Source organism: Ranitomeya variabilis, chromosome 1, assembly GCF_051348905.1.
Source record: "Ranitomeya variabilis isolate aRanVar5 chromosome 1, aRanVar5.hap1, whole genome shotgun sequence".
Lineage (NCBI taxonomy): Eukaryota > Metazoa > Chordata > Amphibia > Anura > Dendrobatidae > Ranitomeya > Ranitomeya variabilis.
The window spans coordinates 326,197,414-326,211,251 of NC_135232.1; the positions used below are offsets into that span (position 1 = coordinate 326,197,414).

Genomic DNA, 13,838 nt, shown 5'->3' on the forward strand with positions numbered 1-13,838 from the left:
TAATTCACCCCATCACATCACCACACAATCCCGCCCCCCACCACACTACCACACATAACCCCGCCCCCCACCACATTACCACACACAATCCCGCCCCCCCACCACATCACCACACATAACCCCGCCCCCTCACCACATCACCACACATAATCCCGCCCCACCACCACATCACCACACACAACCCCCCCACCCCATCACCACACATAATCCCGACCCCCGCCACATCACCACACATAATCCCGCCCCCCCACCACATCACCACACACAACTCCGCCCCCACCACATCACCACAAATAATCCCGCCCCCATCAAATCACCACATATAACCCCGCCCCCTCACCACATTACCACACACAATCCCGCCCCCCCACCACATCACCACACATAACCCTGCCCCCCACCACATCACCACACATAATCCACCCCCCACCACATCACCACATAATCCCGCCCCCTCAACACATCACCACACAACCCCACCCCCCACCACATCACCACACATAATCCCGCCCGCCCACCATCACATAATCCTGCCCCCATACTACATCACCACACATAATCCCACCCCCCAACACATAACCACACATAATCCCGCCCCCCACCCCATTAGCACACATAATCCCGCCCCCCACCCCATTACCACACATAATCCTGCCCATCACCACACATAATCCCGCCCCCATCACATCACCACACATAATCCCGCCCCATCACATCACCACACATAATCCCGCCCTCCACCACACTACCACACATAATCCCACCCCCCACCACATTACCACACATAATCCTGCCCCCACGATATTACCACACCTTATCCCGCCCCCCATAATATTACCACACATAATCCTGCCCCCACCACATTACCACACATAATCCCACCCCCCACCACATTACCACACATAATCCCACCCACCACCACATTACCACACATAATCCTGCCCCCACGATATTACCACACATTATCCCGCCCCCCACCACATCACCACACATAATACCACCCCCCCACCACACGAGGCTGCGTCTCCTCACATTACCACATGATGCTCTGTCCCCACACATTACCACACGAGGCTCCGTTCCCCCACATTACCACACGAGGCTCCGTCCCCCCACATTACCACACGAGGCTCCGTCCCCACACATTACCACTCGAGGCTCCATCCCCACACATTACCACATGAGGCTCCATCCCCCCACATTACCATCTGAAGCTCCGTCCCCACACATTACCACATGAGGCTCCATCCCCACACATTATGACATGAGGCTTTGTCCCCACACATTACCATACGAAGACCCGTCCTCACACATTAACACACGAGGCTGCGTCCCTCCACATTACCACACGAGGCTTCGTCCCCACACATTACCACATGAGGCTCCGTCCTCACACATTACCACACGAGGCTCCATTCCCCCACATTACCACATGAGGCTCCGTCCCCACACATTACCACACGAGGCTCCGTCCCCACACATTAGCACACGAGGCTCCGTCCCCACACATTATTACATGAGGGTCCTCCCCCCCACATTACCACATGCAGCACTTCCTTTCTATGTACTTCAGCCACTTCAGCCAAGGTAAGCGTACATTTAATTACATCCGCATTCTCCCAAACAAAATGAGCCAAGAAGAGTCGCCAGGTCCATCTCACAGGCCGCAGGAAAATCCGGACAACGATGCAGTAGCTGATCGACAACAACATCGACTAAATCGTAGGATTGGTTATCAACAATGAACATCTGAGCAGATTGATAAGGACAGAGAGAGAGATATTATTGTTATTAACTTCATTTTCAGTTAATTTACCACCTTCATAATCACTATTGAATGTTGTCATTATTTACTTTAGTTTAATCACCAGCAGCATTAATTAGATAGCAATGAGCGTGCCAAGCGTTAGCTGGCTGGAAACAGCTTATATAGAGTCATTGCAAATAGAGTGATCTATTTCAATTTCTAATTTAGTGAGAAGCACTTGTATGACTTCATAAAGTTCCACTGATTCTGGAAGTTTTTCTTTTTATTCTGTGTCCCTTTGTTCCAAAGTTATTCCCTCAGTGGTAAAGGTGCAAATTATCCCTTCAACCAACTAGTGTATACCACAGAACTTTTGTGAGGGAGTGGTCATATTAGATAGACCAGTATGAAGCTTATGTTGTTTTCTCACCTTATATTATGAAGATCTTTGCACTCAGGACCAAGTTGAAGGCCAAACTTTTGGCAAACAATGCCCTCATCACCACTACAGTTAAGGAGATCATATTGATTTGTTCTACACTGTGAACTGAAAGACAGAGAAGTGTTTAATGAAAAACAACCTGAGAACATCAATCCATCTTTTATTCTAAAAAGTTGTATATGAGAACAGATCCCTTGTAAGTAATGTTAAAGGGACCTTATAACACTCTTACGCCCCTCCAATCTATCTTAAACTCTGCAGCCCGACTAATCCACCTATACCCCCGCTATTCCCCGGCCTCTCCTCTCCGTCAATCCCTTCACTGGCTCCCAATTACCCAGGGACTCTAGTTCAAAACCCTAACCATGGCATACAAAGCCATCCACAACCTGTCTCCTCCATACATCTGTGTCCTCGTCTCCCGGTACCTACCAGCACGAAAACCTCCGATCCTCTCAAGATTTCCTTCTCGACTCCCCTCTTATCTCTTCTTTTCACAACCGCATACAAGATTTCTCCCGCGCATCCCCCCTCCTCTGGAACTCTCTACCCCAACATATCAGACATCAGACTCTCGCCTTCTGTGGAAACCTTCAAAAGGAGCCTCAAGACCTACCTCTTCTGACAAGCCTACAACCTGCTGTAACCACCGATCCACCAAACCGCTATATGACCAGCTCTGCCCTCACCTATTGTAGCCGCATCCATCCCTTGTAGATTGTGAGCCCTTGCGTGTAGGGTTCTCTCTCCTCCTGTACCAGTCATTACTTGTATCGATTAAGATTATTGTACCTGTTTTTTTTATTATTATACCCCTCCTCACATGTAAAGCGCCATGCAATAAATGGCGCTATAATAATAATAATAAAAAAATAATACTAATAAATGTTGTGTGGTACCACTAACCACTCAGTCAAGCATACAGTAGTTGGGCTAAGAACAAAATAAAATAAGTTTTACTTGGTTAATAACTACAGTGTTAATCTCCAGCTCTACTGCTTCTCAGCATGCCTAACATGTCACTCTCCGCAGGGAGAAACGTTGCCCCTTGGAACCAGCTGTACTAATGAATTTGTGTAGATTGTATAAATGCATCTTGTTGTCTACTCTTTACTCTAAATATCTACCACCACCTACAGGAAGCTAAGATAACTGTGAGCCCAAACTGAATTCTCCATAGACAACTGCAATGTAAACCTGACGTCTGTGATGTTTAGTTTTTAAGTTTGGAAAGATTAATATCAGCCTCTTAAAATAGACAATGTGAATAATCAGTTTTTGCAAGCTAAAGCTAATTTGTCTTTTTGCATATTCTTTTTGTACATGTAATTATTGATTTGCTAAACTTTTGTATAATGTATTACTAATTATATTGGATTTAATGAAAAATAAATAAAATTTCAACGTGTCACTGTGAAGTTGTTAAACATTGTGCAAAAGATGTAAAAGAACCTTTACCATGTGAAGTAGTCTTTTCCCATCTACAGCGTAATGAAGTTTTAAGTTCCACAATGCCAGATGGGCATAAGTTGCAGAATGCGGTCAGAATATCATTATTATTCTAACAATGCTAAAGTAATAAATGATATATTATAACTGAAAAGCACAACTTTGTATGAGAATGTCCAGCTGACCTTCAGCACCACCTTTCCTCTCACATTGCTTTTCTTGTTCTTCTTCATATGACTCTGCAGAAGAAATAGGAAAAAATATTTAAAGCTTGTGAGGTCGTTACATGTCTCCTAGGATGTGTATGGAAACATACTGGACCCACTGGAGAGTGTTGTAATCACAGCCACACTGGTGGTTACAATGCAAAACAAAAGTAAGCATGGACTGGGTCAAGCTATTTGACTAAGTCAGATCTAGGAAAACCTGACGTGGACTTTTATTTTTGGAGAGATCTGTAGAAAAGTAGTGGGACGGATCTCTCCTTCCAGTAGGGGTCTTGCAAGTGGCCCATGGCCACGATTCACATTTAATCTTGCAGGTAAGGGATGGGTGTGTCAGTTGTTTTCAAGTGCAGCAGAGCTGGAGGTTCTGTGTATAACTCACTGTGTGAGACTGAACACAGACCAGAGCCAGAGACTTAGGTAAAGCTGTTACCAAACCCAAGATTCCTATGATGGTGCAGGCAAGTGGCAACAGACTATATACAAACATTCCCAGCTGCGATCTAGATGATGAAGGTTTGGAACTTTAATTTGTAAAGGTTGGAAAACAAAGACTTTGTTTTTGAACTTACCTGGGTCACTGCCTTGCTACCGTACTGGCTTGAAAGCAGCTGCATTACAAGCTGAAACCATTTCTCAGGTTTTCAAGATGGCAGGCCTATTTGTTTCCTATGTCACTTCTTGACATGCAAATTGTGGCATAATATCACTTATTTACATTCCAAAGTAGCTTATAATCTCAAAACAAAGTTGTAAGCCTTCCATGTTCAGTACTTGTACACATTACATTGTCTATGTGGTTACTGTATTTGGTTCAAAAATATTTGTAATCTGAATAGTCTAGGGTTAAGATAATGTGATCAATAAATATTTGTTTTAGAATCTTAGTGGACATTTTATATTATATTTTATAAAGGCAAAATAGATACTGTATATACGATGATCTGTTTGTGCCTTTACTTGCCAAAGCTTTGACCAGTTCTCATGTTCTCTTTTTTTTCTCACCTGCTTCCAACACCACACATTTTTGTAATTTTTCATTGACTTAGCCTTGAGGATTTATTTTTTGCAAGACGAGTTCTAGATTTGAATTGCACCACTCATTTTAATATGTAATGTACCAAAAACTGGAAAAAATACATAGTGGGTTGAAATAGTGAAAAATCCCTTGCAACTCTGCCATTCATTTTGAGGTAAGAATTAACTGGTAATTTTATTATGAAAGTTATTATAATTACCATGATAACAAGTTCAGAGGATGTTTTTATTATTCTACTGGTTTTAACATTTAGAGCAAAATAAAAAATGGTATGTTGCCATTTCTGACATCCATAACTGTTGTTCTTTCTCCGAGATGGAGCTGCCTGTTGATTTGTTTTCTGTGGGATCAGAGATGTAGCTAGGGTTTTGGTTCGGGGGGGCAAACTTCTGAGTTGGCCCCTAACCAGGTAACCTTGATTACAACTTGGTGAGGCACCCTAATAGTGGAGGAGAACCTCAGCAGATGACTGTGATTTTGCTGAAAATAATCTCTATACAAAGACCAACATTGATATTACTGCCATATGGTCAGTGGTTGATACCAATTCTATGGAACATAAAAGAGATTACTGCACAGTTCTTTCCAATGGAATCGTTCACTTTTCCTGTCTTTTCCATCTGGCCCAGACCGACATGACAACTTCTTCCAGCCAGGACTCGGATACAAAGATTACAGCAAAGACACATTTCACTTCTCATATTTCCAGCCCCATCTATTCCTAACCTGCACAAACTCCTTATCCTGCTGTGACCCTATTACTGCACCTGCTGTGAGGAACAGTGTGCCTCTAGATGGTAAAGCAAACCTCTAGAATATAGTAATGTCATGTGCAAGTGCCCTAGATAACAGTGCCCATATCCTGCCCCCTAGAAAGCAATAATGCCCTATGTGCCCCTTTGACAGTCACAGTAACCTGAGTTTCCCTACAACAATAAGTGCGCACTTTACATTTAATAATGTCCCAAGTTACCCCCCCTGTACAGCTTCCCTATCTATCTATATATATAATTGTCTAAGGGTTTTTCTGTCTGTCTGTCTGTCCTGGAAATCCCGTGTCTCTGATTGGTCGAGGCCGCCAGGCCTGACCAATCAGCGACGGGCACAGCATGGCGACGATGATGTCATAAAGGTTGCCTCGACCAATCAGCGATGGGCACAGTCTCCCGCGAATTCGCCTCGACCAATCAGCGACGGGCACAGCATGGCGACGATGATGTCATAACGGTTGCCTCGACCAATCAGCGACGGGCACAGTCTGCCGCGAATTCTGGAATCATCATTGTCCATATACTACGGGGACATGCATATTCTAGAATACCCGATGCGTTAGAATCGGGCCACAATCTAGTCTATATATATAATTGTCTAAGGGATACTTCCGTCTGTCTGTCTGTCTGTAACGGAAATCCAGTCAGCACTCACACAGGGTTAATGGCAGCGTTAACGGACCGCATTATGCCATGGTGTAAAGCACTCCGTTAACGCTGCTATTAACCCTGTGTGACCAACTTTTTACTATTGATGCTGCCTATGCTAAGTCATCTGGGTAATTTCGCAATGCATCTCTGGGAACGGAAGCTGGCTGCAGCAGCGCGCCATCGGGACAGCTTCGCAGGATGCCGGAGGGTAAGTATATAACTATTTTTTCTTTTAATTATTTTTTTAAACAGGGATATGGTGCCCACACTGCTATATACTACGTGGGCTGTGTTATATACTGCATGGCTGCTATATACTACAGTACATGGGCAGTGTTATGTACTGCGTGGGCTGTGTTATATACTGCGTGGGCTGTGCTATATATTAAGTGGGCTGTGTTTTATACTGTGTGGCTGCTATATACTACGTGGGGAATGTTATATACTACGTGGGCAGTGTTATATACTGCATGGGTTGTGTTATATACTGCGTGGCCACTGTTATATACTGCGTGGCCACTGTTATATTCTGTGTGGCCTGTGTTATTTACTGCATGGCCTGTGTTATATACTGCGTGGGCTGTGTTATACACTGCATGCCCTGTGTCATATACTGCATGAGCTGTGTTATATACTGCGTGGCTGTGTTATATACTTCGTGCCCTGTGTTATATACTGCATGGGCTGTGTTATATATTGCGTGGGCTGTGTTATATACTGCGTGGGCTGTGTTATATACTGTGTGGGCTGTGCTATATATTGCGTGGGCTGTGTTATATACTGCGTGGGCTGTGTTATATACTGCGTGGGCTGTGTTATATACTACGTGGGCTGTGCTATATATTGCGTGGGCTGTGTTATATACTGCGTGGGCTGTGTTATATACTGCGTGGCATGTGTTATATACTGCATGGCCTGTGCTATACATTACTTGGGCTGTGTAATATACTACATGGCTGTGTTATACAGTTATATGAAAAAGTTTGGGCACCCCTATTAATCTTAAGCTTAATGTTTTCTAAAAATTGTTTTTTTTGCAACAGCTATTTCAGTTTCATATATCTAATAACTGTTGGACACAGTAATGTTTCTGCCTTGAAATGAGGTTTATTGTACTAACAGAAAATGTGCAATCTGCATTCAAACAAAATTTGACAGGTGCATAAGTATGGGCACCTCACCAGAAAAGTGACATTAATATTTGGTAGATCCTCCTTTTGCAAAAATAACAGCCTCTAGTCACTTCCTGTAGCTTTTAATGAGTTCCTGGATCCTGGATGAAGGTATTTTTGACCATTCCTCTTTACAAAACAATTCCAGTTCAGTTAAGTTTGATGGTCGCCGAGCATGGACAGCCCTCTTCAAATGATCCCACAGATGTTCAATGATATTCAGGTCAGGGGACTGGGATAGCCATTCCAGAACAGTGTAATTGTTCCTCTGCATGAATGTCTGAGTAGATTTGGAGTGGTGTTTTGGATCATTGTCTTGCTGAAAGATCCATCCCCTGCGTAACTTCAACTTTGTCACTGATTCATGAACATTATTGTCAAGAATCTGCTGATACTGAGAGGAATCCATGCATCCCTCAACTTTAACAAGATTCCCGGTGCCGGCATTGGCCACACAGCCCTAAACCATGATGGAACCTCCACCAAATTTTACTGTGGGTAGCAAGTGTTTTTCTTGGAATGCTGTGTTTTTTGGCCGCCATGCATAACGCTTTTTTGTATGACCAAACAACTCAATCTTGGTTTCATCAGTCCACAGGACCATCTTCCAAAAATAAATTGGCTTCTCCAAATGTGCTTTTGTATACCTCACCCGACTCTGTTTGTGGCGTGCTTGCAGAAACTGCTTCTTTCGCATCACTCTCCCATACAGCTTCTCCTTGTGCAAAGTGCGTTATATAGTTGACCTATGCACAGTGACACCATCTGCAGCAAGTTGTTGCTGCAGCTCTCTGGAGGTGGTCTGAGGATTGTCCTTGACTGATCTCACCATTCTTCTTCTCTGCCTTTCTGATGTTTTTCTTGGCCTGCCACTTCTGGCCTTAACAAGAACTGTACCTGTGTTCTTCCATTTCCTTACTATGTTCCACACAGTGGAAATTGACAGGTTAAATCTCTTAGACAGCTTTTTGTATCCTTCTCCTGAACAACTATGTTGAATAATCTTTGTTTTCAGATCATTTGACAGTTGTTTTGAGGAGCCCATGATGCCACTCTTCAGAGGAGATTCAAACAGGAGAACAACTTGCAAGTGGCCACTTTAAGTAGCTTTTCTCATGATTGCATACACCTGGCTATGAAGTTCAAAGCTCAATGAGGTTACAAAACCAAAAAAAAGTGCTTTAGTAAGTCAGTAAAAAGTAGGTAGGAGTATTTAAAACATGAAAATGATAAGGGTGCCCATACTTATGCACCTGTCAAATTTTGTTTGAATGCAGATTGCACATTTTCTGTTAGTACAGTAAACCTCATTTCAAGGCAGAAACATTACTATGTCCAACAGTTATATGAAACTGAAATAGCTGTTGCAAAAAAAAACAATTTTTATAAAACATTAAGCTTAAGATTAATAGGGGTGCCCAAACTTTTTCATATAACTGTATACTGCGTGGCTGCTATATACTATGTGGCTCCTATATACTATGTGGCTGCTATATACATACATACATATTCTAGCATACCCGATGCGTTAGAATCGGGCCACCATCTAGTACATGTATAATGCTCTTTTATATGCAGTATAATGCCACCTTACAGTATAGTACCACCCACACAGTATACTGACCACTTAGTAGCCTCCAAACTGTTAGATGGCTATAACACTGTATGATGGCTCCTTCACAGTAATCTCCAAACTGTATGATGCCCCCCTAGATAGCTGCCATATAGTATAATGCACCAGATAGTTCTCAATATAGTAATGTACTCCCCATAGGCCTCTATAGTATAATGAACTTCTCATGGGCCTTTATAGTATAATGCATTTCCTATACTCTATTTAGTATAATACACTCCCCATAGGCAGACCCTATATAGTATAAAGCACACCCTTAGGCAGACTCTATAGTAAATGACTCCCCATAGGCAGACTCTATAGTATAATGCACACTCCATAGGCAGACTCTATAGTATAATGCACCGCTCCATAGGCAAACTCTATAGTATAATGTACCCCTCCATAATCAACTTTTTAGTATACTGCACTCTCCATATATAGACTCTATAGTATACTGCACATCCCATAGGCAGACTCTATAGTTTAATGCAACCCCCATAGTCAGACTTTATAGTATGAAGCACCCCTCCGTAGGCAGACTCTATAGTACAATGCACCCTTCCATAGGCAGACTCTATTGTATACTGCACTCCCCATATGTAGACTCTATAGTATACTGCACTCCCCATAGGTAGACTGTATAGTGTACTGTACTCCACATAGGCAGACTGTATAGTATGCTGCACTCCCCATAGGCAGATTCTATAGTATAATGCACCCCTCCATAGGCAGACTCTATAGTATACTGTACTCCCCATATGTGGACTCTATAGTATACTGCACTCCCCATAGGTAGACTATATAGTATACTGTACTCCCCATAGGCAGACTCTATAGTATACTGCACTCCCCATAGGCAGATTCTATAGTGTAATGCACCCCCATTGGCAGAATCTATCATATAATGCACCTCCCAATTGGAAGATTCTATAGTATACTGCACTCCCCTAGAGGAAAAGGTATCCAGCAACAGATCCATCGGTGAATTATTATTTAAAAGCAAAAATCTTTAATGTATACCATAGTTAAAATTATGTTATATAAAACCATTAGTTTACAAAAAAGGCAAGTAACCCGGGAAACTCATGGCCTTATGCATTTCAAACCGACTGGTTCTTAATCATAGTTCTCCCCACAGGTAGACTCTATAGTATAATGCACTACTCCATAGGCAGACTCTATAGTATACTGCACTTCCCATAGGCAGACAATATAGTATAATGCACCTCCCCAAAGGCAGACTCCATAGTATAATGCACCCCCATAGACAGACTCTATAGTATAATGCATGCCCCCATAGGCCGAGACTATAGCATACTGCACTCCCCATAGGCAGACTCTATAGTATAATGCACCCCCATAGGCAGACTCTACAGCATACTGCACTCCCAATAGGCATACTCTATAGTATAATGCACCCCCATAGGCAGACTCTATAGTATGCTGCACTTCCCATAAGTAGACTATATAGTGTAATGCATCCTCCATAGGCAGAGTCTATAGTATAATGCACCCTCCTTAAGCAGACTCTATAGTATATTGCACTCTCCATAGTCAGACTCTATAGTACAATACACCCCTCCCATAGACAGACTCTACAGTATGATGCACCCCTACATAGGCAGACTCTATAGTATAATGCACTTCTCCATAGGCAGACTCTATAGTATAATGCATCCCCCTTAGGCAGACTCTATAGTATAATGCACCCCATATCCATAGGCAGACTCAATAGTATAATGCAACCCATAAAAATAAAAAATAAATACTCATCTATGCTCCTCGTTTCTTCGCTGCTCTGAGCTCTGCTTCTCCGGACAGCGGGCATGGAGTAGTGACATCATCACGCCCCATCTACCCCCTCTGTTATCTATGCTACTGTGTGAGAAAGTTACAAAAGTTGAAAAAAGACCTAGGTCCATCAAGTTCAACCTTTCTCCACCAATTGTGCATTTTGTCACTAATTTAACTATAATCCTCAATGTTATGTGTATTTAGGACATCATCCAGCCCTTTTTTAAAAACTGTTATAGTGTCTGCCATTACTACCTCTTGTGGTAGGGCATTCCACAGTCTGACTGCTCTAACTGTAAAGAACTCTTTTCTTATTTAGCTGCCCGAATCACCTTTCTTCTACGTGTAATGAGTGGCCCTTGGTCCTTAGTATGGCCATTGGAAAGAATAAGTTTTTATTTGTACCGTTTTAGAGGACATATGATCCTTTGATAGCCTATGGTTGCATTCTTTAGGGAGGTGAGCTGTTATGATTTTTGTTTCCTATGGTGTGTACTGTATGGTTTACATAATTTTATATTTTGATATATCTGACTTTTACTAATGTTGTGTTACCATACCTACTGATTTTTTTAATTTAAGTTCTGGTAAAAGGCAGGATTAATTTAAACTATTGCCACATTTTTTTTTGTTTTAACGCTATCCCATTTCCCTAATTGGGGGCTTGAACCTTTGGTTACTTGTAAAAAGTTCTGCAATACTTTAACATTGTACTATATTGTCATATCTCTTATCATATTAAGTCCAGCCACGGGTGGAAATGGGGGGCTTACAGTAGATTCACGGCTGTAATGGTCTCCCCATTAGCACATCACAGTAGTGTCTTTGGGGTGGAGCCTTTGGGAAACTTAATTGAACCTCCAGGATCAAACAACTTAAATGCAGCTCTCACCAAATGATAATGGCATCTATATGGGTAATCTCAGTGATTAGAGCATCACATGTGGGCATGGGGTTGATTATTATTTATTGCGCTCCTGCTATCATTTAAAATAAAGGGATATTGTTCGGCTATGCCTTTACATCCTGATGGCACTGAAGATGAATGAGCTCCAATACTAATTAAAGGGGTTGTTCCTTTTCATTAAATGTTGGTTCCCAATTGTAGACCATTATAAAGAAATAAACCACACTATATTCACCATTCTCAGGTCCATCAGCAAATCGCTCCTAGTTACTGGTCAGTGAGCTGAGCAGCTCTGAGAGGTGCCTTCTATCTACACTGACAGTGACTTAGAGCTGGAGATTAAGAAATTCCTTTCTCTATTTTTTTTATTTTAATACGCGTGAAAATTCCCATAATTTCATGAACAATTATACATCTTTGTATAAAAATGCCACAAAATTCTACTAAGGGGAAAAACGGAAATGTGAAAAGGCTAACCTAAGTTTAGATATTTTTTTGCAATATTATTTTGAAAAACCAAAGATAATAATTTCTCACCTTTAGGAGATGCAATCTGGCTCTGATTTAGCATGATTTCACATGTAAAGTCCTCATATCTCACATTCTGAACACTGACAGCACTGTACAATCCCTCCTTAGATAAGATTGTGCTAATATTGTCTTGTATGATATTATTAACATAAATTTCAATTTCCTTAGGGTAGAAATCTTTTGCCAGGCAGGAGACGGAGTAGACATCCCCTTCAGTTTTTAGCTTAAACACCTGAGGAGCTGTGATATTCTTCTCATCTGGCAAAACATGAAAACCAAAGATCTTTTAATGATTTAAAATGGCACTTCATTGTAATCCTTCATAAATTCACCTTAAGGCAGGCTTCACATGTTTGACATTTACGGTCCAAGTACAGACAAAATATCCTATATTTAAAGTCTGAGAGTGGGCCTCGATTGGCAGACTGGCAGTAGCTCTCTTGAACAAAATTGCCTCATATATGCCTATGAAGTAGTTGAGTTGGGGTCTAGAAATCTGAGGCCAGTCCTCAAATTGTTTGCTTGAAACAACACCATAAAGCCCAAAGAGATCAAACAAGCCAGGGACAAAGTTGTTGAGAAGTACAAGTTAGGGATGGGTTATAATAAAACACAACTAAAAGATTTTAAAAAATCACAATCTCTGATGATCTCCCAAAGCACCATCAAATCCATTATCATCACATAGAAAGAAAATTGTACCACAAGAAAACTGCCAAGATAGGGCTGCCAGTGTCCAACAAAACTCAACCAAGGCAAGGAGGGCATTATTCAAAGAGGCACACATAGACCAAAGGTAACCCTGAAGGAGCTGCAGAGTTCCCAAGCAAAGACTGGAATATCTATCCAAACGAACACAATAAGAGGTAGCCTTTATGGAAGAGTGGGCAGAAAAAAGCCTTTACTTACAAAAAATGTAATGCTCATTTATAATTTGCCAAGAAACATCTGTAAGACTCCCCAAATGTATGGAGAAAGGTGCTGTTTTCAGATGAGACCAAAATTGAACTTGGCCACCAAGGCAAGTGTCTAGCACCAAACCAACAAAACTCATCACTAGGGTTGAGCGAAACGGGTCATGCATTTTCATAAGTCGCCGACTTTTGGCAAAGTCGGCGTCTCATGAAACCCGACCCGATCCCTGTGCTATCGTCATGTTAGCAGTAGGGATTTGGAATGTGCAATACAAAATATTCTGTGCTGGGACGGACATAAGACAGTCGGGTTTCACAAAACCCGACTCGACCATAAAAAACTAAAGGTCGCTCAACCCTACTCATCACCCCAAGAACACCATCCCCACAGTGAATCATGATGGTGATAGCATCATCCTGTGGGGATGTTTTTTGGCAGCAGTGACAGGGAGAATGGTCCGAGTTGAGAGGAAAATGGATGGTGCAAAATACAGGGATATGCTTGACCAAAATCTGTTTCAGTATATCAGTGATTTGAGACTGGAACGGAGGTTCACCTTCCAACAAGACAATGACCCACAGC

General features: G+C 42.1%; 1 gene segment (V, D, J or C); it reads right to left on the bottom strand.

The window, feature by feature from the left end:
• Nucleotides 1-1,589: 1,589 nt before the first annotated feature.
• Nucleotides 1,590-13,838, bottom strand: part of LOC143795296 (T cell receptor delta constant-like) — a 34,937-nt gene continuing 22,688 nt past the window's right edge. The window contains 4 exon segments of the C gene segment in view: nt 1,590-1,749; nt 2,178-2,294; nt 3,824-3,877; nt 12,348-12,599. Of these exon segments, the coding sequence occupies nt 2,179-2,294; nt 3,824-3,877; nt 12,348-12,599 (422 nt within the window).